A 22,319-nucleotide genomic window follows, 5' to 3' on the forward strand; every position below is an offset into this window, starting at 1 on the left:
TCGGGAGGCTGAGACAGGAGGATTGCAGTTTGAGTACAGCCTCAGCTACATAGTGGGGCCCTTTGCAACTCAGTGAAACCCTATTTCAAAATAGGGCTGGGGGTGTCACTTGGAGATAGAACGCCCTGGGGTTTCATCCTCAGTACCTCAAAACAGACGGAGAAGCCGGGCGTGGTGGCGCACGCTTGTAATCCCCGCGCTTGGGAGGCAGAGACAGGAGGATCGCGCAGGTTCGAAGCCAGCTGCGGGCGCTGGCTTAGGAGACCCTGTTTCCAAATAAAAATGTAAAAATAGGTCTGGGAGTGTAGCCCAGAGGTAGAAGGGCTTCCAGGAACCCCAGTACCACCAAAAAAAAAAAAAAAAAAAAAACAGACGGAGAAGCAGGTGAGAGCGGCGGCCCGGGCTGGACCCTGGAGGCCAGCACCGCCTCCGGTGGACATCTGCACCCAAGGCCCAGATGCTGCGCCGTGAGGAGCTTCACAGAAGCAGGCAAGCTGGCACGGAGGTCCCGCCCGCAGCGCCTGACAGACGCCAAGAGAGCCAGCCGGCGCTCACGCACAGCCCAGCAGGACCCGGATACCCAAGTCTGACTTACGGATGTCTCGGAAGTGGATGATGAGCCTGGCCACGAGGGAGAGGTACTCGTCCTAAATGGAAAAACAGGAAGCGCTTGAATCCCAGATGGAGAAGCCGGCCCCGCGGCCCCTGCCAAGCTGAGGCTCTTCCTGCCTCCACCACTCCTCCTCCAAGGGCACGAGGCTGGTGCTGCCCTGCACTGCTGGCTGGTGCCACCACTGCGCCCTACTCTTCCTTCCTCCCCGCTGCCGTGCGGCGGCCGGCCGCGCCTGCTAGGCACCTGCCCCTCTGCTGCTGCGCAGGCAAGGCGGGAGCGAAGCGACACTGGGGATGGTGGGATGGCACCAAGGGCCCAGCGCGCTCTGGAAGCGCCCAGCAAGGCTGCTCCCACCAGCCATTCTCCAGCCTCGAGGGCACAGCCCCAAGGCGTTCTGCAGCCATCAGGACTGGGACAGTGACTGCTGAGGTCAACAGGGCGTGTGGGAGCTAAAACCTTCATACTTCAGGCCAAGCGTGGTGGAGCACGCCAGTCACCCAAGTCACCAGGAGGCTCAGGAGGAGGATAGCAGCGGAGACTCGGCCAGCCCATCAACAGCAAGGTTCCACTACCCTATGGAGACCTGGCTCCATTAACCTACTGAGTCCTGGTTTTGTTTTGTTTTGTACTGATGATGGAGCTCGGGGGCATTATACCTCTATGCCACACCCCAAGCCCTATTTTATTCTTTATTTTGAAACAGGGTCTCATTAAGTTGCAGAGGGCCTCACTAAGTAGCCGAGGCTGGCCATGAACCTGTGATCCTCTGGTTTCAGCCTCCCCAGGTTGGATGACAAGTGTGCACCACCACACCCAGCTCCAGAACCTGTTTTAAAACAAAAATAACCGGCATGGTGGCGTGTGCTTGTAATACTAGTACTTGGGAGGCTGAGACAGGAGGATTGCAGGTATGTGGACAGCCTCGGCTACTTAGTGAGGCCCTCTGCAACTTAGTGAGACCCTGTTTCAAAATAAAGAATAAAAAATAGGGCTGGGGGTGAAGCTTGGAAGGAGAATACCACTGGGTTCCAGTACTACATTAAAAAAAAAAAAAGAAGAAAAACATAGGACCGGGGGTGTAGCTCAGAGGTAGAAAGCCTGTGGGTTTAATCTCCAGTGCCACAAAAGTAAAAACAACACCGGGCGTGATGGCGCATGCTTGTAATCCCAGCATTCGGGAGGCTGAGACAGGAGGATTGCGGTTTGTAGCCAGCCTCAGTTACTTAGTGAGGCCCTTTGCAACTTAGTGAGACCCTCTTTCAAAATAAAGAATAAAAAATAGGGCTAGGGGTGTAGCTGGGAGGTAGAAGGCTCTGGGTTCCATCCCCAGTACCAAAAAATAAACAAAAATAAAAATAAAATAAAATGGGCTGAGGCTGTAGCCAAGAGGAAGAATGCTCTTGGGATCAATCCCCAGTACAACCAAAAGAAAAAATTCTTATTTGAGAAACGCATCTTCCCCTGTGGAAGTCCATCCTTCAAGGAAGACAGCCCCAAATGGGGAGGGGCGCCAGCTGCGCGCTGCTCTCGGTGGCCGTGGTACTGAGCGTGCCCTGGACACAGGTGGATGCGGTGTCAGAGCAAGGGCCGGGGCAGCAGTGTGCGCCGGGTGCAGGAGAGCGGAGGCCGTCCACCGTGCTCTCCCTCAGCTGTCAGCCAGGGAGTTAGCATGGGGTGACATGGAGGGAGAAGGCCCGGGCGAGCTGGAGGAACGGCGCCACGGGGGCAGCGGAGAGGGATGGGGAGACGCTGGGAAGGCCTGTCCACTGCGCCACCCTCCGCCGGCCCCGTCCGGTTCTGGTGGCTGGTGAGGTGAGCCCACGGTCAGCTGCAGGCAAGGCCAGGTCCCCCACGGACGGCGGGTCAGTGGGCGGGGCCAAAGAAAGCTCGGGACAGGTGCGAGGCGGTCAGAGCCTGGCCGGGACCCCTGGCCTCTCACGGGCCAACTACCTCGGGGGCCGCGGCGTCTGAAAAGCCCAGCCGCGTTCTCTCTCCTACCACAGCCGGAAAACGGGGAGGAAGGAGGTTTCAAAGGAACAAGGTGCTTGGACAGCTGCATCGCCACGTAGGAAATAGTCTGGACCCCAACTTCCTACCACACGCAAAACTCAAAAGAGCTTAAAAGTCACCTGGGCGTGTGGTGCCGCCTGCAGCTCCAGCGGCCTGGGCTGAGCTGGGGACCGCCTGCCGGGCTGGCCTTGTACTGGTTCTCCAGCTCAGCCTCCGAGTGCTGGGCTTACGGCTCCAACGTGCTTTATCAGGGTTGATTTGACAGCAGACACGGTGACACGTGCCTGGAATCTCAGTACTTGGGAGGCTGAGACAGGAAGATCGCAGATTCGAGGTCAGGAGCGAAAAAAGTGACTTAGCAACCCCGTTTCCAATTTTAGAAGAAAAAGTTGGGCTTGCTAGCACACCTGCCACCCAGTACATGGGAGGCTGAGAGAGGAGGACTGCAGATTCAAGGTCAGCCCAGGCAACTTGGTGAGGCCCAATTTCAAAGATAAAGTTTTTAAAAAGGGTTTGGGGTGTAGCCCAGAGGTAAAAGTCCCCGAGGTTCAATCCCAGTACCTTAAGTAAGTAAATAAATAACAGAAAAAACCGGGCCGTACGCGAAGACTCGGATCCGCAGTACCACACAGACACACAAAGCCGGGGCTGTGGTGTGGTTCAGAATTAGAACACTGAGCTCAATCCCCACTACCGAGGAAGGAGAAAAAAGGCTGTTCTGATGATGCCGGGCCCTTCAATTTCTTTAAGATCAGCTTGTTCAGTCATTGTTTTTAAATTGGTACTAGGGATTGAGCCCAGGGCAGTCAACCTCCAAGCTACACTCCAGCCCAGTTTTATTTCTTATTTGGAAACAGGGCCTTGCTGAGTTGCCGAGGCTACCACTGAACCTCCAAATCTGTCCCAGCCTCCCAAGAGCTGGGATTGCAAGCGCTGAGTCACCACATCCCACTCGGCTCAGTAATTTCTAGATACAATATTTGGAAGTTTTCCACATACATCAAATTCCAGAGCAGGCGCCACAGGAATGTTCTGGGACAAGTATTAGATGGTGATACATGTGTTTTACTTTTTGGCAATCCTGGGGACTGAACCAGGGGTGCTCGACCACTGAGACATTCACAACCTGTATGTGATTATGGTACTGAGGACTAAACCCAGGAGCTTTCTGTCTTTGAGTTACACACACCCAGCCGGGCGTGGTGGCACACGCTTGTAATCCCTGCGCTTGGGAGGCTGAGACAGGAGGATCGCAAGGGTTTGCAGCCAGCCTCAGCTTAGTGAGGCTCTCAGCAACTTAGTGAGACCCTGTTTCCAAATAAAATATAAAAAAGGTCTGGGAGTATAGCCTGGAGGTAGAAAGCCTCTGGGTTCCACCCCCAGTACCACCAAAAAAAAAAAAAAAAAAAAGTTACACACGCCCTACATTAATTTTTATTTTGAAACAAACAGGGTCTCATTAAGTTACAGAGGGCCTTCCTAAATTTCTGAGGCTGGCCTCAAGCCTGCAATTTTCCTGCCTCAGCCTCCCAAGTACGGGGATTACAATCATGCGCCACCATGGCCAGCATTCCATTACGCTCCTAAGAGGAAATGTTTGCCACCCCCACACGGGGAGAGTGCTGCCGCCAGGGTGAGCTCCTGCAGCCGCCCCTTGCACACCCACGTGCTCACACACGGTTTTTCACTTCCGGCTATTCAGCCTCCTTTATTTCACTGTGGGGGGGCGGTGTTGAGGAATGACCCCGAGGCCTGTCTACCACTGAGCCACACCCCCAGCCCTCTTCTTGCTCTCTTCTGTGACACTGGGGATGGATTCTTGCTCTCTTCTGTGACACTGGGGATGGAACCCAGAGACATGCCACCTCTAGGCCGCACCCTATTTGACTTTTTATTTGCAGTCTTGGTGAGTTGTGGAGGGCCTGAATTGCTAGGCTGTACACCAGTGGCCCTCCTGCCTCAGCCTGCTGGGACTACAGGTGCGTGCCGCGCCGGCTCTGTTCGCCTCCTTTCTACTAGCAGGCTCCTGCGCAGGGACGGTCGTGAGAGCAGGTGCCCAGGGCAGGGCCCACGCAGCGGCCGCGCTTCTCCCCACTCCCCTGGGTGCCCAGGCACCACGCCAGAGGCCAGTCCAGGAGCACTTCGCACCCAGGTGCCAGAGCGCGGGAGCAGGGAGGACCTGAACCCAGGCTGGGGACAGCGGGATGCCGCCTCCTTCCCTGGGGTGAGCCAGCCCCCGGGGATCTGTGGGGTCGATCCCGTCGGAGCTGCCACACGGCGGGCCCAGAATTGAGGCGAGGCCTGTCCCTGGATGCCACCGGGGGTCCTTCTGGTGCCCTGAACACACATCAGAACTGGTGGATCACAGACAAGCCAGCCCCGCCCCGGATCGGGCGGCCAGAGACCCTGCCCCAGGCCCAGTGCCCGGGCAGAAGGTTCTGCACCTCGGTGCCGCCCCTCCCCGGCCTCTCAGCAGGCCCCTCCGGCCCTTACCCGGGTCTTGGCCTTCAGGAACACGTGGCTTTCCATGTCTTTGCTGGACTTACTGTGGGCCACGCCAGCTTTCCTCATGGCATCCTCACTGAAACACAAGAAGAGACCTTTATGCACGGCCCTGCCAGCAGCCCCATGTGCCAGCTGCCCCCAGTGGGTGAGAAACTGTCCCGGCACGTGGCCGGCTGAGGCCCTGCACAGCCAACAGGGGAAGGGTGCAAGCCGTGAGGGACAGCTGGGCAGGGAAGGAGAGGGCAGGGCAGAGCGCACCGCCACGTCTGGCTATGAGAGATATTTTTTCTCCCCAGAGACAAAGACAGAGGTTTATTTAGGAAAGTGAGTGATATCCATTCAAGGGAGAATGCAGGCTACCCTTTAGGGAGCCTGCATCAAGAGCCTAAATGCTTTTTTAAAAAGGATTAGGGGAGCCGGGCGTGGTGGCACACGCTTGTAATCCCCGCGCTTGGGAGGCGGAGACAGGAGGATCCCACAGGTTCGAAGCCAGCCGTGCTGGCTTAAGAGACCCTGTTTCCAAATAAAAAAAATATAAAATAGGTCTGGGAGTGTAGCCCAGAGGTAGAAGGGCTTCCAGGAACCCCAGTACCACAAAAAAGGGGGTTAGGGGAGCTGGGTGTGGTGACACACACTTATAATCCCAGTACTTGGGAGGCTGAGACAGGAGGATCGCAGGTTCCCAGCCAGCCTCAGCAACTTAGTGAGGCTCTCCTCAACTTAGTGTGACCCTGTTTTAAAATAATTACAAAATAGGACTGGGGGTGTAGCTTGAAGGTAGAATGCCCCTGGGTTCAATTCCCAGTACCGCAAAAGGGGGGGGGGGTGTTGGGGGTAAGGGAGCAAGCATGGTAGCACATGCCTGCAGTCCCAGGACTTGGGAGGCTGAGACAGAAGAACTGCAGGTTCAAGGCCAGCCTCAGCAGCTTAGTGAGGTCCTCGGCAAGTTAGTGAGACCATGTTTGAAACTAACACCATTTTTTTTTTTTTTTTTTTTTTTTTGGTGATACTGGGGATGAAACCCAGAGGCTTTCTGCCTCCGGGCTATATTTCCAGACTATATTTTTATTTGGATAAAAACAGGGACTCACTAAGTTGCTGAGAGCCTCACTAAGTAGCTGAGGCTGGCTTTGAACCTGCGCGATCCTCCTGTCTCAGCCTCCCAAGCACGGGGATTACAAGCATAAGCCACCATGCCCGGCTCTGAAACTAAAAAATAAAATAGAGCTGGAGATTAGCTGGAGGCAGACTGCCCCTGGATTCAATCCATAGTACCACATCCACCAAAAGGAGGGGAGGTGCAGCTCAAAGGTGGAACGGAACACCCTGGGATCGGCCCCCAGTTCCACAAAAACAATAATAAAACAGGCAGTAAGCAACACAGAGGACAGAGCCAGGAGAGGGAGGGAGCAGGAGAGGAAGAGCAAAGAGGAAGCCCTGGCTGGAGGAGATGGGGCCAGACGGACAGGCCACTGCCAGGACCAAAGCAAAGGCCCAGCGCCAGCCTCCAGCTCCGCCAGCCTCCAGCTCCGCCAGCCTCCAGCTCCGCCTTCTGGCAGACTGAGTGCCTCCCCGACTCAGCCGCTGAGCACAGCAGGCCTCAGTCAGACCCTGAGGCCACAGAAGTCGTCTCTCAGCCCAGGAACGGCTGTGTAGGACGACGCATTTGTCCTCACGTGACCGATACACTAGCCTAACTTCAACAGCTTCTAGCTGGGGCGACAGACAGATGACACGAGTGTGCAAAGCAAGCAGGGCATGGGGGTACATGCCTGTGTACTTGGGAGACTGACACAGGAGGATCGCAGATTTGCAGCCAGCCTCGGGTACTTAGTGAGACCCTGTCTCAAAATTTAAAAAGAAACAAAATAGAGCTGAGGGTGTAGCTCAGAGGTAGAATGCCCCTGGCTTCGATCTTCCGCTACCACAAAAAAATAAATGAATAAAATAAAACACACTTGCTAGCCAGGCGTGGGGCACACACTTGGAATCGCAGTCCTTGGGAGACTGAGACAGGAGGATCGCTGGTTGAATGAAGGACAGCCTCAGCAGTGGTGAAACTCTCATCCACCTAGTGAGACAGTTTCAGAATAAAAATAAAGCCGGGTGTGGTGGCATACGCTTGGAATCCCCGTGCTTCGGGGGCTGAGACAGGAGGACTGCACAGGTTCAAAGCCAGTGAGACCCTGTTTTCAAATAAAGTATAAAATAGGTCTGGGAGTATAGCCCGGAGGTAGAAAGCCTCTGGGTTCCACCCCCAGTACCACAGGAAAAAAAAAAAAAACAGGGCTGGGGTACAGCTCAGAGGTAGAATGCAACCAAGGTTCAATCCCCAGTGCCACAAATAAACAAATAAATAAATAAACACGTTTGCTGATGAAGGTCCAGTAAGAGGAAATCCTACGAGCAGCCCTCCACTGCTGCTGGTTCTCAAGGATCAAGGCCCTGCAACAGAAGCTCCAGAGACCCGCCAGAACGAAACCATGCGCTGCACGCACACACTCACACACCCCACCACCTAACACCAGGTGCGCACTGGTCAGAGACGAGCAGCCCTGAGGCCGCAAGGCCGCCTCGTCCACATCAGGTCTCTTCTCTGCGTCCCTCCCGGCACCCGGCGGTCCACAGCCTCGCCCACAAGCCACCCAGCTGCTGCCTGGAAACACTGACCACTCCACACGCTCACCACCCACGCCCGGCTGCTGAAGAACACGCGGGTGGTAGCCGGCACGGTGGCGCAGCCTGCCATTCCAGCTGGGGAGGCTCGGCTAGGAGGCCCACAGGTTCAAGAATAGCACTTAGTAACTAGCAAGATCCTGCTTCAAAATTTTTAAAAAATAACAAACGGGCCGGTGGTGTGGCTCAGTGGCAGAAGGACCCTAGATTCAACCCCCAGGACCACCACTGCCAAAAATACACAAAAGTGCACATGGCTGCGAGCTCACACCTGGGTCCCTGAGGAAAGGAAAGGCAAGCCAGGCGTGGTAGTGCACCCTACAATCCCAGTACGCAGGACACCAAGACAGGAGGAGCGCACATTTGAAGCCAGCCTCAGCAACACCCTACTTCCAAATAAAAACTAAAAATAGGTCTGGGGGTGTAGCCTGGAGGTAGAAGGCCCCTGAGTTCTGTCCCCAGTACCACAATAAATAAATAAATAAGGCTGGGGTATAGTGCAGAGGTCAAGTGTCACTGAGTTCAATCCCCAATGCCTCTAAAAAGAAAAAAGCCAGGGTGGTAGCGCACACTTATAATCCCAGTACTTGGGAGGCTGAGACAGGAAGATCCCAAGTTCGCAGCCAGCTTCAGGTACTTAGCGAGGCCCTCAACAACTTCGTGAGACCTTGTTTCATAATAAAAAATAAAAATAAAGCCGGGCGTGGTGGGCACGCTTGTCATCCCAGCATTCGGGAGGCTGAGACCTGGAGGATCGCGGTTCGCGGACAGCCTCAGCTACTTAGTGAGGCCCTCTGCAACTCAGTGAGACCCGGTTTCAAAATAAAGAATAAAAAAAATAGGGCAGGGGGTGTAGCCCGGAGGTCAAATGCCCCTGGGTTCCATCCCCAGACCCACAAAAAAATAAAATAAAATAAAATAAAAATAGGGCTGGGGGTGTAGCTCGAAGGTAGAATCCCCTGGGTTCCATCCACAGTACCCTCCCCTGAAAAAAAAAAAAAAAAAAAGGAAGAAAGAAGAGGAAACCCCAGAGGAGGCTCCAGCCGAGAGACACGCACACCTGCCTGCATGTGAGACCAGTGAGCGAGGTGCCCGGCTGCGCTGCTCCCTCAGCCCCAAGCCGGCCGGGGCCCTCCGTGTCCCTTGTGCTTCTGGAGCCTGGCCCAGGCCACAGAGGCGGCAGCAGGCATCCAGGCGAGGAGCAGAAGCAGGCCAGGCCCCGGCAGGGCAGATGCTACGGGCCCAGGCAGCAGGGGGCACCGGAGCTCTGAGGCACCAGTGAGCAAGGCCCTGCGCGTGTGCAGCAGAAGAGGATGCCGCCGTCGCCTCACCTGAGCCCAAGCCCTACTTGCTCCTCCTCCTGCCTTCTGATAGCAGGAAAAGGGGGCCAGGAAGCAAGCTTGCCCCCGGGACGCAGAAGGCTGAGGGTGACGGCACAGTGACGCACACCTGTGATCCCAGTACTGGGGCTGAGGCAGGAGGATCGTGGGTTCACAGCTAGCCTCGGCAACTTAGCGAGGCCCTTAGCAACCTGGGGAGACCCTGTTTCCACATAAAAAATAAGATTGGGCTGGGGTATAGCTTGGAAGTAAAAGGTCTCTGGGTTCAATCCCCAGCACCAAAAACAAAAAAAGGCTGAGAGCCAAGAACCGCACACCCACAGCCACAAAGCCAGGGCACAGCTGACACAGCGAGCACTTGCAGCGAGGGCCAGCCTGAGCCCCAGATCGGGAGCAGGCGGCTGCAGTGCAGCCAGACACAGGGCGTGAACACGGGAGGCGGGGCGGCGATGGCACCAGTGGGCTCCATGCCGGAGAGCCGTGATCACCGAGGTCACCGTGCTCGGGAGCCGTGATCACCGAGGTCACCATGCTGGAGAGCCGTAATCAACGATCACCGAGGTCACCGTGCTGGAGAGCCATGATCACTGAGGTCTCTGTGCTCAGGAGCCGTGATCACTGAGGTCACCGTGCTGGAGAGCCATGATCACCGGGGTCACCGTGCTCGGGACCGTGATCACCGAGGTCTCCGTGCTCGGGACCGTGATCACCGGGGTCTCCGTGCTCGGGAGCCGTGATCACCGGGGTCACCGTGCTCGGGAGCCGTGATCACCGGGGTCACCGTGCTCGGGAGCCGTGATCACCGGGGTCACCGTGCTCGGGAGCCGTGATCACCGGGGTCACTGTGCTCGGGAGCCGTGATCACCGGGGTCACCGTGCTCGGGAGCCGTGATCACCGGGGTCTCCGTGCTCGGGAGCTGTGATCACCGGGGTCACCGTGCTGAAGAGCAGTGATCGCTGAGGGCTCAGCAGGCTCCTGAGCAGTCCTCCAGAGGGCGCTGCGGGTCTCCATGCAGCAAAGGCCCCTGGCGCATGCAGAGACCAGGCCTGGGATGTACCTTGCCACAGCAGCTCTGAGGCGGTGAACAGCTATCCAGGCCAGATGAGCATGCTTGGTGAGCTGTAGGCAAAGAGCGCTGGGTGCCAGGGGACGCCCTGGGGGACCAGCCCACCTGGCCTGCCAGGGCAACACCACGATCACATGGGTACAGGTCTGAGGAGCACTGGTCTGGCTCAAGGCCAGAAATAAGCCATCCTGTCAAGCCAGCGCACACTCTACCACAGCAGGAACGGAGCAGGGAGGCGCAGGAGGAGGTGGGCCTCTGTACCCGGCCCACACAGCGCCACACCGCCACGCCCACGACTCTTCCACAGTACCTGCCTGGACAGCCTCTGCGTGTTTGGTGGCTGAAGAATAAACCCAAATACCGTGAGCATTGTTTTCAGGCCTGCAAACCATATTTAAAAAATGCTTCTGCCAGGCGTGGTGGCGCACACTTGTAATCCAGCGCTTGGGAGGCTGAGACAGGAGGATCGCACAGGTTTGAAGCCAGCCTCAGCTACTTAGTGAGGCTCTCAACAACTTAGTGAGACCCTGTTTCCAAATAAGTATAAAATATTTCTGGGGGGGGAAAAGCTTCTGCTCAGCGGGGCATGGTGGGACATGCTTGTTATCCCAGTACTTGGGAGGCTGAGACAGGAGTATCACAGGCTTGCAGACAGCCTTAGCAACTTGTGAACACACACACACACACACACACACACACACACACACACACACGGGACTGACTCCAGAGGCATTCTACCTCTGAGCTACATCCCCAGCCCTGTTTCATTTTGAGCAGTCCTGCCGAGTTGCTGAGGGTCTCAGTGCTGGGAACGGCCTCTGACCTGTAGCCCTCAGCCTCCCAAGGACGAGGCTGCGGGCAGCACCCTATGCCTGGCTCAGCAAAGGCTTTCCTTAGTCGCTGTTCACATACTCCCTACTCTATTCAAGCACACTGCTGCCCAGGCCCTGCCCGCTAAGGGGCGTGAGCCTGCTTTTCCTGAGGCCCTGCAGGGACAGCTGGTGTTCAGTGAGGGCCAGTCTGGGCCAGCAACACTTTCCCAACCACAGGCGCCTTAGGCTTGGGCCCCTGAGCAGGCGGGCTACGGCCTTTCTCTCCCAGGCCTTCAGGGAACTCACTTCTGCAGGGCTTGGAAAACCAAAAGGGCCAAACTAAAACTTGAGCCGCGCACGGTGGCGCACACCTGTAATTCTACATCTTGGAAGGCGAAGGCAGGAGGATCCCAGGTTAGAGGAAACCTCAGCCATGTTGTGAGACTCAGCACCTAGTGAGGCCCTGGCTCCAAACAAAAACAAAATGGGCTGGGGTTTAGCTCGGAGGTATAATACCCGAGGTCAGTCCCCGCACCACAAAGAATAAATAAGAAAAAGGAAAATGAAGCCTGTCCGAGAGGCTCCTCGGGAGCCAGGACGAGACCGTGAAGGACACCAGACGCGGCCGCTCCACCCAGACTTCCGAGCCCTCCCACTCCTTGCTATACTTTCTTTTTGGTGCTGCTGGGATTGAACCCCAGTCTTTTTTTTTTTTCTTCAGAGGCAAAGACAGTCTATGTAGGAAAGTGAGGGATACAAGTTCAAGGAAAAAAAGCGAGCAATTTCAGGAGAAAGAGAGCAAGCCTTCTTTTCAGATGCAAGGCGAGCGCAGAAGGGCTCAGGCACAGGCAGAAGAGGACACGGAGCCGGGTGGTGCGCACCCCGTATCCCTGCACTTGGGAGGCTGAGACAGGAGGATTACAAGTTGGAGGCCTGCCTCAGCAATTTAGTGAAGCTCTCAGCAACTTAGGGAGATCCTGCTTCCAAATAAAATAGGGCTGGGAGTATGTAGCTCAGAGGGAGAATGCCCCTGGATTCAATCCCCAGCAACACACACACACACACACAAATAGAACACCCCTGGGTTCAACCCCTAGTACCAAAAAAAAAAAAAAAAAAAAGTGTAGATACACTCATACAAGTCCTTTTTTAACCCTGTGAACACAATAAATCAGTGCACCAGCTGTGCGCGGTGGCCTAGGCTAGTAATCCTAGTGCTTAAGAGGCTGAGACAGGAGGGTCACAGGTTCACAGCCAGCCTCAGCAAGGAATGAGACTCTCGGGAACCTAGCGAGACCCTATTTCAAAACAAACAAGCAAAAATAAATAAATAAGATAAAATCAGGCTGGGATGCAGCTCAGAGGTAGAGGCTCCCTGGGATCAATCCCCTGTACCAAAAAAAAAAAAAAAACCGGCCTTGGCTGAAGAGGTCACCTACGAAGCACAAGAAGGAACAACTTCTAGGAACAAAAACTGACCCCTAGCTAACAGCCAGGAAGGAAAGCCGACAGGACACCTCTGACAGGCACGCAGGAGCTGACCTGGCCGGCAGCCCGACTGCGCTCCACCCCAGAGCCTCCGGCAAGATGCGCACCCTGCAAATACCTTGATTTGGGCCTTGTACCCCGCCAAGCAGGAAGACCTCCAGGAATGGCCAGAGGAGAAATTCTGTTGTTTCAAGATGCTACATGTGTGGGGATTTGTCATAGCAGCTAAAGAAAAGTAACACATAAGCAACAATCTGGAAGAAAAAAAAAAGAACTCGTGTTCTCCTGGAAGCGCAGGGAAGCCGAATTCTGAAGTGGCCGTGCATCTGGGCACCCGCAGGCTCTTCATAGCTCCCAGCCCTCCCCCAAGGCCTGTGAGGGCAGCTCTCCCTCCTGCTCTCCACCACTGGGCTTCTCCAGGGAGGGATGGGCACTTGGGGGAGCCCGGCCCTCAGGATGCCCCCTAGAGACAATTCAAGCGCAGCACTGCGCACGCCCCAGGGCCTGCGAGGCCTACCCTGGAGTGCGGAGGCCGTCCTCCAGACCCACTCCTTCTGCTGTACTGAGGCTTCCGAGCCGCTTCCTTCCTCCCACTGCTTCGCCTCCCCCTTCATCCCGCTGGTCATCAAGGGCTGTCCACGGCTTCCCTTTCCCTGGTATCTGTCTTGCGTGTTCAGTTTTTGGGTTTTTTCTTTTGGCAATACTGGGGATTAACCACAGGAGCATTTTGCCTCCAAGTTACACTCCTTTCCCTTATCCTCCCCCTTTTTTCTTTTGAAATTGGGTCTCAAACCTGGGAGGCTGAGACAGAGGGATCACTGGTTCCCCAGCAGCCTCAGTGAGGCCGTTTCAAAATAAAAAGTAAAAGCCAGGAGTGGTGGTGAAGGCTTGTAATACCGTTACTTGGGAGGCTGAGACAGGATGATTACACATTTGCAGACAACCTTAGCGACTTAGTGCGGCCCTCTGCAACTTAGTGAGCTCTTTTTTCAAAATAAAGAATAAAAAATAGGGCTGAGGATACAGCTCAGAGGTAGAATGCCCTGGGTTCCATCCCCAGTACTGCAAAAATAAATTAATTAATTAAATAAGTAGGGCTGAAGGTGTAGCTCAGAAGTAGAATGCTCCTGGGTTCTATCCCCAGTACCATAAAAAAAAAAAAAATTAAAAAAAAACAGGGTCTCCCTAAATTGCTGAGGTTGGTCCAAAATCTGTGATCCTCCAGTCTCAGCCTCCCGAGTACTGTGATTACAGGCAGGAGCCACCACACCCGACTTCACTCTTTCCGTTTTTACCACTGTCTGAGGCACATCTTTATAATCTCTGTTGAGACTAAGCCATCCCACAAATATTTCATGGAGCAACGGAGGGCAGGGATCCAGCGGTGGGAATCCGAGGATGAACAAGGACCAGTCCCCGCCCCGCAAGAAGTTAAAACTCCGGAAACAGCCCCACTGGCCTCTCCTCTCTGCCCTTGATTACCTCCCAAGGACCACGGGAATCTTCCCAACACCGCATGTCCCCACCTTAAAGCGGGCAACCTGCCAATCACAAGCTTAACTGTACGAAGAAGCCACTACCTGCTCAGCCTCCGCCATTAACCCTGAACTAGCTTCCACCCAAGCCCAGAACTGTCAGCTCACGACGAGATTCTTCCTGCCGGAAGCGCTCTCGCTTCCCTAATCATCAGCTTAGAATGGTGACCCTCCGCGCCCTTCCCTGTGTTTCTAGGAGTCGGTTTATTAGTCATCGACTCCGCAAGGCTGCTCCCGGTAGTCAAGAGGACTGCTACTTCGAAGGAAACCCATGAAACACCCCCAGCAAGAGTAAGCACTGGCAAGACCCTACTGTGTCTGTTCCTTTACAGACAGTGCCACCTCTCAAGGAATTTGTGACCTGCGTGCCAGTAAGCTCAGTTAAGAAAGCCGCTACGTGAAACTAGCCTTCGGGGGTGGGGGGCTGGAGTTCCGGTGGGAGGAGGCACTCACCCCGGCTCTCCACTCGTTCTTTCAAAACCCACACCACCCTCCCACCAAACACTCCGTCGGGGGGTCACCCTTCTATTCTCCGTCCCCACCTTCGAGCGCCCAAGCGCCTACCCTCCCCACCTCTTCCAATTCATTCCTCGCTCACCCGATGTGCTTTCCTGGAAGAGAAAGCTCGGAGCACCTATCCCCAGAAACTCATCGGCGGCGGCCGCTTTCCCTTCCCGTCTTCAGTGTGCACCCAAACGGGGAGGGGGCACATCTGCACGAGACACACAAATGACGAATGGGAGCGCTCAGGACGATGACTCATAAGCCAGTGCTCTCTGGTTTGCAGAGTTCGGCCCCAGGAAAGCCTAGTCCGAGCGATCCTCGGCCGCCGGCCGCGCGGGGGCTCAGCGGGGGCGCGCCCTGCCCCGGGTCGCCGTCCGCGCCCTCGGGAGCCAGCGGGATGCCCACCGCGGTCCAGCCGGGGAGGGCCCCCGGCCACGGCGCCCCCACCCCGCCCCTACTTACATTTGACTGACCAGCTTCTGCCGAAAGGCGGCGCTCCGCCAGTCGGTCTCCTGCCCCGAGACATCCATGGCCGCAGCCCCTTCCGCCGCCCGCGCCCGACCCGCCGCCGCCGGCGCCTCGACTGCAGAGCCAGGCCCGAACCCGGAAGCCGAGCGCGGCTCCGCGCCGTGCCGGAAGCAGAGCGGGATTGTGGGAAATGGAGTCGAGCGCGGGGGCTTAGGGGAAATGGAGTTCCCGGCCCCCACAGGGGCTTGCATCCCGTGGAGGTCTCCCAACCAGCTCCTGGTCTATTTTTATTTTTTTCCCCCAACTCTAGTGTGTGTGTGTGTGTGTGTGTGTGTGTGTGTGTGTGTGTGTGTGTGTGTGTGTGTGTGACTGTGTGTGTGTGTGTGTCTGTCTGTGTGTGTGTGTGTAGTACTGGGGACTGAAACCAGAAGCATTCTACCTCCGAACTACATCCCCAGCACTATTTTATTTTTTATTTTGAAACATTCTCATTAAGTTGCAGAGAGCCTAAGTAGCTGAGCCTGGCTGCAAACCTTAGATTCTCCTGTCTGAACCTCACAATACTGGGATTACAAGGAACGTGTGTGTGTGTGTGTGTGTGTGTGTGTGTGTGACTAGTGATTGAGCCCAGGGTCACTGTAGCTCAGTTACAACCTCAGCCCAACATATATTTTTTTAAACAGGGTCTCAGCCGGGCGTGGTGGCACACGCTTGTAATCCCCGCGCTTGGGAGGCGGAGACAGGAAGATCGTGCAGGTTCGAAGCCAGCCGCGCTGGCTCAAGAGACCCCGTTTCCAAATAAAAATATAAAAAATAGGTCTGGGAGTGTAGCCTGGAGGTAGAAGGGTTCCCAGGGTCTCACTACATTGATGAGAGTCTAACTACTTGCTGAGGCTATACTCTAACCTGCCATCCTCCTCTTTCATCCTCCCAAGTACTGGGATTACAGGCATGAGCCACCACATCCGGCTAAGCATCCCCCCCCCCCTTTTTTGGTACTGGGAATAGAACCCAGGGTGATTCTACATCCTAACTATACCCCCAGAACTATTTTTAATTCTTTATTTTGAAACAGGATATCACTGAGTTGCAAAGGGCCTCACTAAGTAGTAGCTGAGGCTATCCGTGAACCACAATCCTCCCGTCTCAAATCCTCCCAAATGCTGGGATTACAAGCGTGCGCCACGACGCCCAGCTAAGCAAGCCCTTTTCATTTATTTTTGTTCGGAAATAGAGTTTCCCTTTGTTGCTGAGAGTCTGCTACATTGCTGTGTCTGTCCTCAAACCTGTAATCATCTTGTCTCATCATTCTCAGCCTGGCACATACCTGTAATCCCAGTATTTGACAGGCTGAGACAGGAGGATTCACAGGTTCCAGAGCAGCCTCAGCAAGTAGTAAAACTCTTATCAACGTAGTGATACCCTATTTCAAAACAAAGAATATAAAACAGCCGGGAGTGTAGCTTGCAGGTAGAATGTCCCTGGGTTTAATCACACCCTCCACTCCAAACCCCCCCAAAAAAAAAACCCCAAGTGCCTCAAAATAAATAAAATGGGCAGGCGTGGTGACACACGCTTATAAGTCCAGCATTTGGGAGGCTTTGACAGGAGGATCGCAGTTTGCAGACAGCCTCAGCTACTTAGTGAGGCCCTTTGCAACTCAGTGAGACCATTTCAAAGTAAAGAATAAAAAGAGGGGAGGGGTTGTAGTTCGGAAGTAGAATGCCCTGGGTTCCATCCCCAGTATCCCTCCCCCCAAAAAAGGGGGCCCCAGGTGTCCCGCGCAGGAGCGCACCGGCCCCGCCCCTGCAGCGCCGCCCCGCCCTCCCGGCCCGCGGGCGCCCGCCCCGGGCCGCTTTGCGCCTGCGCGGCGCGGTCACGTGACGCCGAGGCCCCGCCCCGCCTGCGAGTGCGGCCTCGGCTTGCAGCGGCGGCAGGTCAGCTGTGGGCCCCGCGGACTGGGCGGCGGCGGGCGGCGGGAGCGCGGGCTGCGGGCCGGTGGCGCGGGGCGGCGGCCCGGGCTGTGCGCGGCCGGGCGCAACCCGAGGCCGGCCGGCGCCCGGGACCCAGCGGCCTGACGTGGCGGGGGCGCGGCGCGGGCGGGCCGGGGTCTGGGCCTCCGCGCGGCTGCAGCCGCCGGCCCCGGGCCCCCGGAGCGCGGCCTCGGCGTCGCCCCGCACGGCTGCCGCAGGCCGAGCCTCCGGGGCCGGGGGTGCTCCCGCGCCAGCCCGCCAGGCTTCCTAACAGACGCCGGACTGCCTTGCAGAATCACACGCCAGAAGCGGCGGCCTCCAGGCCTACGACTTTATTCTTTATTTATTTACTTACTCATTTATTGACTTGGTGGTCCCAGGGATTGAGCCCAGGGGCGTCCTGCCTTTGAGCCGGAACCCCCAGACCTTTTGTATCTTTGGTGTTTTTTTTTTTTTTTTTTTTTTTTTTAGCAGTACTGGGGATGGAGCCCAGGGGCATTCTACCTCTGAGCTACACCCCCAGCCTTATTTTTTGTTCTTTATTTGGAAACAGGATCTCACTGAGTTGCAAAGGGTCTTACTAAGTATTAGCTGAGGCTGCCCTTGAACCGCGCTCCTCCTGTCTCAGCCTCCCAAATGCCGGGATTACAAGTGTGCGCCACCACGCCCATCTATATCTTTGGCTTTGGAACGGGGGTCTCACTAGGTTGGCGTCTCACTAGGTTGCTAAAGCTGACCTGGCACCTGCAATTCTCCTGTTTCAGCCTCCCAAGTACAGGAATTAGAGGTGTGCACCCAGCTACGGCTCACTATTCTAGATCCTGGCCTGGTGGAATCGCTGTGCCACCCCCTTCTGTTCCTCTCCCGGGGCCCTCGAGCCCAGCCTTTGGGGCCCGGGCCTGGAGCTCAGAGGGAGAGTTCTGTCTGCACTCTAGAAAACTCATGCCAGAGTGCCAGGAAGCAGCCCTTGGGGAGGTTCCTCTGTTGAAATTAGGGCCCACTTCCTCCTCTGCTCTTCCCAAGCTGCCCCTTTTCCTTGGTTACAGTAAGACCTTGATTGTGTGGTACTCTGGAGGCCTGGGGGTTTTTGAGGGCTGACCCTGCTTGCTCCAGGGCACTGTGAAGATTGAAGATGTTTACTTAGTAAATGGTTTTCAGTTGTCCTTTAAAACGCTTGTGACATCTCATCATAAGTTCATAAAATTAATTCCATGTCCTCGAGTTTGTACCTGTTTGGATCATGAAACTTCCTTTCTGCTTGTCCCTAAATCTTTGAACAGCATAGAATGGAGGGACCCGGATTGTTAGAACTAGAACTAGGGGGGTGGATGTGGTGGCACACACTTGTAATCCCAGCATTTGGGAGGCTGAGACCGGAGGATTGCGGTTCGCGGACAGCCTCAGCTACTTAGTGAGGCCCTCCGCAACTCAGTGAGACCCTGTTTCAAAAAAGAATGAAAAATAGGACTAGGGGTGTACCTTGGAGGTAGAATGCCCCTGGGTTCAATCCCCAGTACTGCACCAAAAAAAAATGGGGGATGTGATGGAATTGAGGTGGAAGGGCTAATGAAAGGCGTCACGGCACACGCCTGCGATCCCAGTACCTGCAAGGCTGAGACAGGAGGATCGCTGTTCCTGGCCAGCCTCAGCAACTTAGTAAGGCTTTGTTGTTTTTGTGTTTTGGTTCACACTTGTAATCCCAGTACTTGGGAGACTGAGACGGATCACAGGTTTGAGGACGACTCAGCACGTAGTGAGACCCTCATCAGCTATGCAAGACCCTATTTTTTTTTTTTCTTTTTGTGGTGCTGGAGATTGACCCCGGGAGCATTCTATCTCTGTACTATACCCCCAGCCCGATTTTTTTATTTTTAATTTAATTAATTTATTCTTTATTTTGAAACAGGGTCTCATGAGTTGCAAAAGGCCTCACTAAGTAGCTGAAGCTGTCCTCGAACCGTGATCCTCTCGTCTTAGCCTCCCAAATGCTGGAATTACAAGCGTGTGCCACCATGCCTGGCTTATTCTTCTTTTTTTTTTTTTTAAACGGTACTGGGGATTGAGCCCAGGGACATTCTATCTCTGAGCTACACCTCCAGCTCTACTTTTTATTCTTTATTCTGAAAGAGTGACTCACTGCATTGCAAAAGGCCTCACTAAGTAGCTGAGGCTGTCCAGGAACAGCGATCCTTCTGTCTCAGACTCTCAAATGCTGGGATTACAAGTGTGGGCCACTATGCCTGGTTTATTCTTTATTTTGAAACAGTGTCTCACTAAGTAGCTGAGGCTGGCCACAAACCTAGATCCTCCTGTCTCAGCCTCCCAAGTAGCGAGACCTTATTTCAAAATAAACATGAAATAGGGCTGGGAGTGTAGCTCAGAGAAGGAAACGCAGATGTCCGATTTGGATTAGGACTGATTAAATAAAACGTGTTTGTCAGTGGACTGGGATGGTGTATGGCTGTGATCTCAGCTACTCTAGAGACTCGGCACAAGACTTCCAAGTTGAGGTCCTCCTGGCACCTTAGTGAGACCCCGTCTCCACCAGGCAGGGAGGGGCTGAAGATGGAGCTTGGGTAGATAGCTTGCCCAGCATGAGCAAGGCCTTCGGTTTCGTCCAGTACTGCAAAGACGTGTTTCTCCAGAGCGTGGATTATAACGGGGGTATAAAGTTCTGTGCCAAATAAAAAGAGGGGAGGAATGTTGCTTAACACAGTCACCTGAAATCCTACGTGTGTCTCTGGAAGGCTGTGGAGGAAAGTGAGTGGCCTCCGAGAGGATCTGGTTGGAACATAGATGGAAGGGTAGCTCCTTCTGTGGCAGGTGAACTTGACTTGTGTGAATTGTTACAAGTGGGGGATGGTGGTGCATACCTATAGCCCCAGTACTTAGCTGGCTGAGACGAGGTCGCAGGTTCGAGGACAGCCTTAGCAAGTGGTGCTACAATGTCAACCTAGTGAGGTTGTGTTTCAGAATTAAGGCTGGGGCTATAGTTCAGGATGCCCCTGGGTTCAGTCCCCAATACCACACACATACATGAGTTGCAAAAGGCCTCATTAAGTAGGTCACACACACACACACACACACACACACACACACACACTCATCTACACAAAAGACACATTTAATCCAGGCATGGTAGCGTACCTGTAATCCCATTACTTGGGAGGCTGAGACAGGAGGATGGCAGGTTTGAGGACAGCCTCAGCAACGTATTGACATTCTCAATAGCCTAGCCCTTTCTCTTTCCTGGTGATAATCAGGATTCTGACTTTAGCACTTCTCATTACTATAAATGTGTTTATATTGTTTTAAATGTGTTTATATTGTTTTATACCATCATATCTGTCTTAAGATAGTATTTTGAGGGAGGTACTGGGGATTGAACCCAGGGCATTCTACCTTGGAGCTATATCCCCAGCCCTATTTATTTATTTGTTGTGGTACTGAGGGAGGAACTCAGGGGCTATACTCCCAGACCTATTTTATACTTTATTTGGAAACAAGATCTCACTAAGTTGCCGAGAGCCTCACTAAGTAGCAGAGGCTGGCTTTGAACCTGTGCAATCCCCCTGCCCAAGCCTACCAAGCGCAGGGATTACAAGCTCGCGCCACCACGCCCGTCTAAGCCCTATTTTAATTTTTTGTTTTGAAACAGGGTCTTGCTCAATTGCTGAAGTGTCACTGCTTCCTGAGGCTGCCCTTGAACATCTTCCTGTCTCCGTCTCCCTAGTACTAGGATTCGCCTGTACCCCCACGCCCGCTGCCCTGGGTTTTAATTTGCCCATTTGAAGTGTTACCTGTGGCCGGCTGGACCCCTGTGCCTCCACACCATTATCCTGAGGGTGAGGCTGGGTGATGGCCAGTGCTTCCTTCGTACGTGTGGTCTTGAATGTTGGCTCAGTCAGGACTGGGCTCTTTCAGAGCAGGGAACTGTTTCTTTTGTCCCCACTCAGCAGCAGCTGAGTTCCTTTAGTTGTGCTTGATGCACACGCTCTGCTACCCACGGGAGCAGCCTTCCTGTCTTCTCTGCTCGTCCTTGGGGTGGGTGGTTAGGAGGTCCCTTCCCGAGAGAAGAGGTGGGCCACTGGGTCACAGCCGGGAGGCCTCCGTCTGGGCTTGACATCTGTTGAGGTGGTCAGCGCTCGGCCCAGAGGGGGAAGGCCTCAGCCCCATGGTGGTCAAGGTGGTGATAGCTTGAGGTTCGGAGAGAGGAGCCACGTGTCTGCCGTCTGGTTACCTAGTGTGGCCACGGGAGGCTGGAGGTGTGTGCGAGACACACCCCTCCCGGAGTAAGATACCTGACAGTGGTGGACGGAACACGCTCATCAAGCGCATGATGAGGTGTAGGGAGAGTCCGTGGCCAGTACAGGGCTGGGGGAGGCGGGCCTAGGGGGAGACTGAGGTGCTAAGAGGGTGGTAAGGTCCTTCAGTCTGAGGAACAGTGAGTGACCGCGGTCGGAGGGCCTGGAGGAGGGTTTTGGAGCCTGGTCACAGGAAGCCCGCACTTAAGAGTCCAGATGGTGCATTCACAGGAGCCTCTGGTCCACCACACCCAGGTTTCAAAATAAAAAGCCGGGCTGGGCGACACTTGTAATCCCAGCACCCAAGAGGCTGAGACAGGAGGATCGCAGGTTCTTGGACAGCCTCAGCTAATTAGTGAGGCCCTCACAAACTTAGTGAGACCCTGTTTCAAAATGAAGAATGAAAAATAGGTCTGGGGGGAGCCGAGTGTGGTGGTGCACACTTGTAATCCCCGCATTTGGGAGGCTGAGACCGGAGGATTGCAGTTCGCGGTCAGCCTCAGCTACTTAGCAAGGCCCTTTACAACTCATTGAGACCCTGTTTCAAAAATAAAAAGACCGAAAAAATAGGGCTGGGGGTGTAGCTCGAAGGTACAATCCCCCTGTGTTCCAGACCTAGTACTGCAAAAAAAAAAAAAAAAAAAAAAGGTCTGGGGATTTAGCTCAGAGGTAGAAAGCCCCTGGGTTTCATTCCCAGTACCAAAAAAAAAAAAAAAAAAAAAAAAATAAGAAAATAAAAAATAAAAAGGGCTGAGGGAACTAGGCGTGGTGACGCACACCTGTAATCCCAGTGCTGGGGAGGCTGAGACAGGAGGATTGCAGGTTTAAGACCAGCCTCAGCAACTTGTTTGAAAATAAGTAGGGGTGGGGTAGCTCGGGTAGAATGCCCTGGGTTCAATCCCAGTACCAAAAGAGAAAAAGAGGCAGGTCCTAGAATTGCTACCCTTGACCACCTCCAGGGGGCGGGTTCCAGCACTGGGCACTGCGCCCGGCCTCCTGGCCACCTCGGCCTGCGTGTGTGTCG

General features: G+C 54.7%; 1 protein-coding gene across 6 annotated transcripts in view; it reads right to left on the reverse strand.

The window, feature by feature from the left end:
- MED15 (mediator complex subunit 15) overlaps positions 1 to 15,080 on the reverse strand; it is a gene marked incomplete at both ends in the record, with an annotated part of 30,136 nt that extends 15,056 nt beyond the window's left edge. For 5 of the 6 annotated variants that reach the window (XM_080717390.1, XM_080717388.1, XM_080717389.1 and 2 more), the window contains 3 exons: positions 596 to 647; positions 5,117 to 5,204; positions 15,013 to 15,080. In XM_080717390.1, coding sequence (XP_080573516.1) covers positions 596 to 647; positions 5,117 to 5,204; positions 15,013 to 15,080 — 208 coding nt within the window. Of the gene's footprint in view, positions 1 to 595; positions 648 to 5,116; positions 5,205 to 15,012 lie in introns of those variants that run through there. The other variant, XM_080717391.1, reaches the window with a different exon arrangement.
- Between the last annotated feature and the right edge of the window lie 7,239 nt (positions 15,081 to 22,319).

Source organism: Muscardinus avellanarius (genome assembly GCF_963383645.1).
Source record: "Muscardinus avellanarius genome assembly, chromosome: 21".
Lineage (NCBI taxonomy): Eukaryota > Metazoa > Chordata > Mammalia > Rodentia > Gliridae > Muscardinus > Muscardinus avellanarius.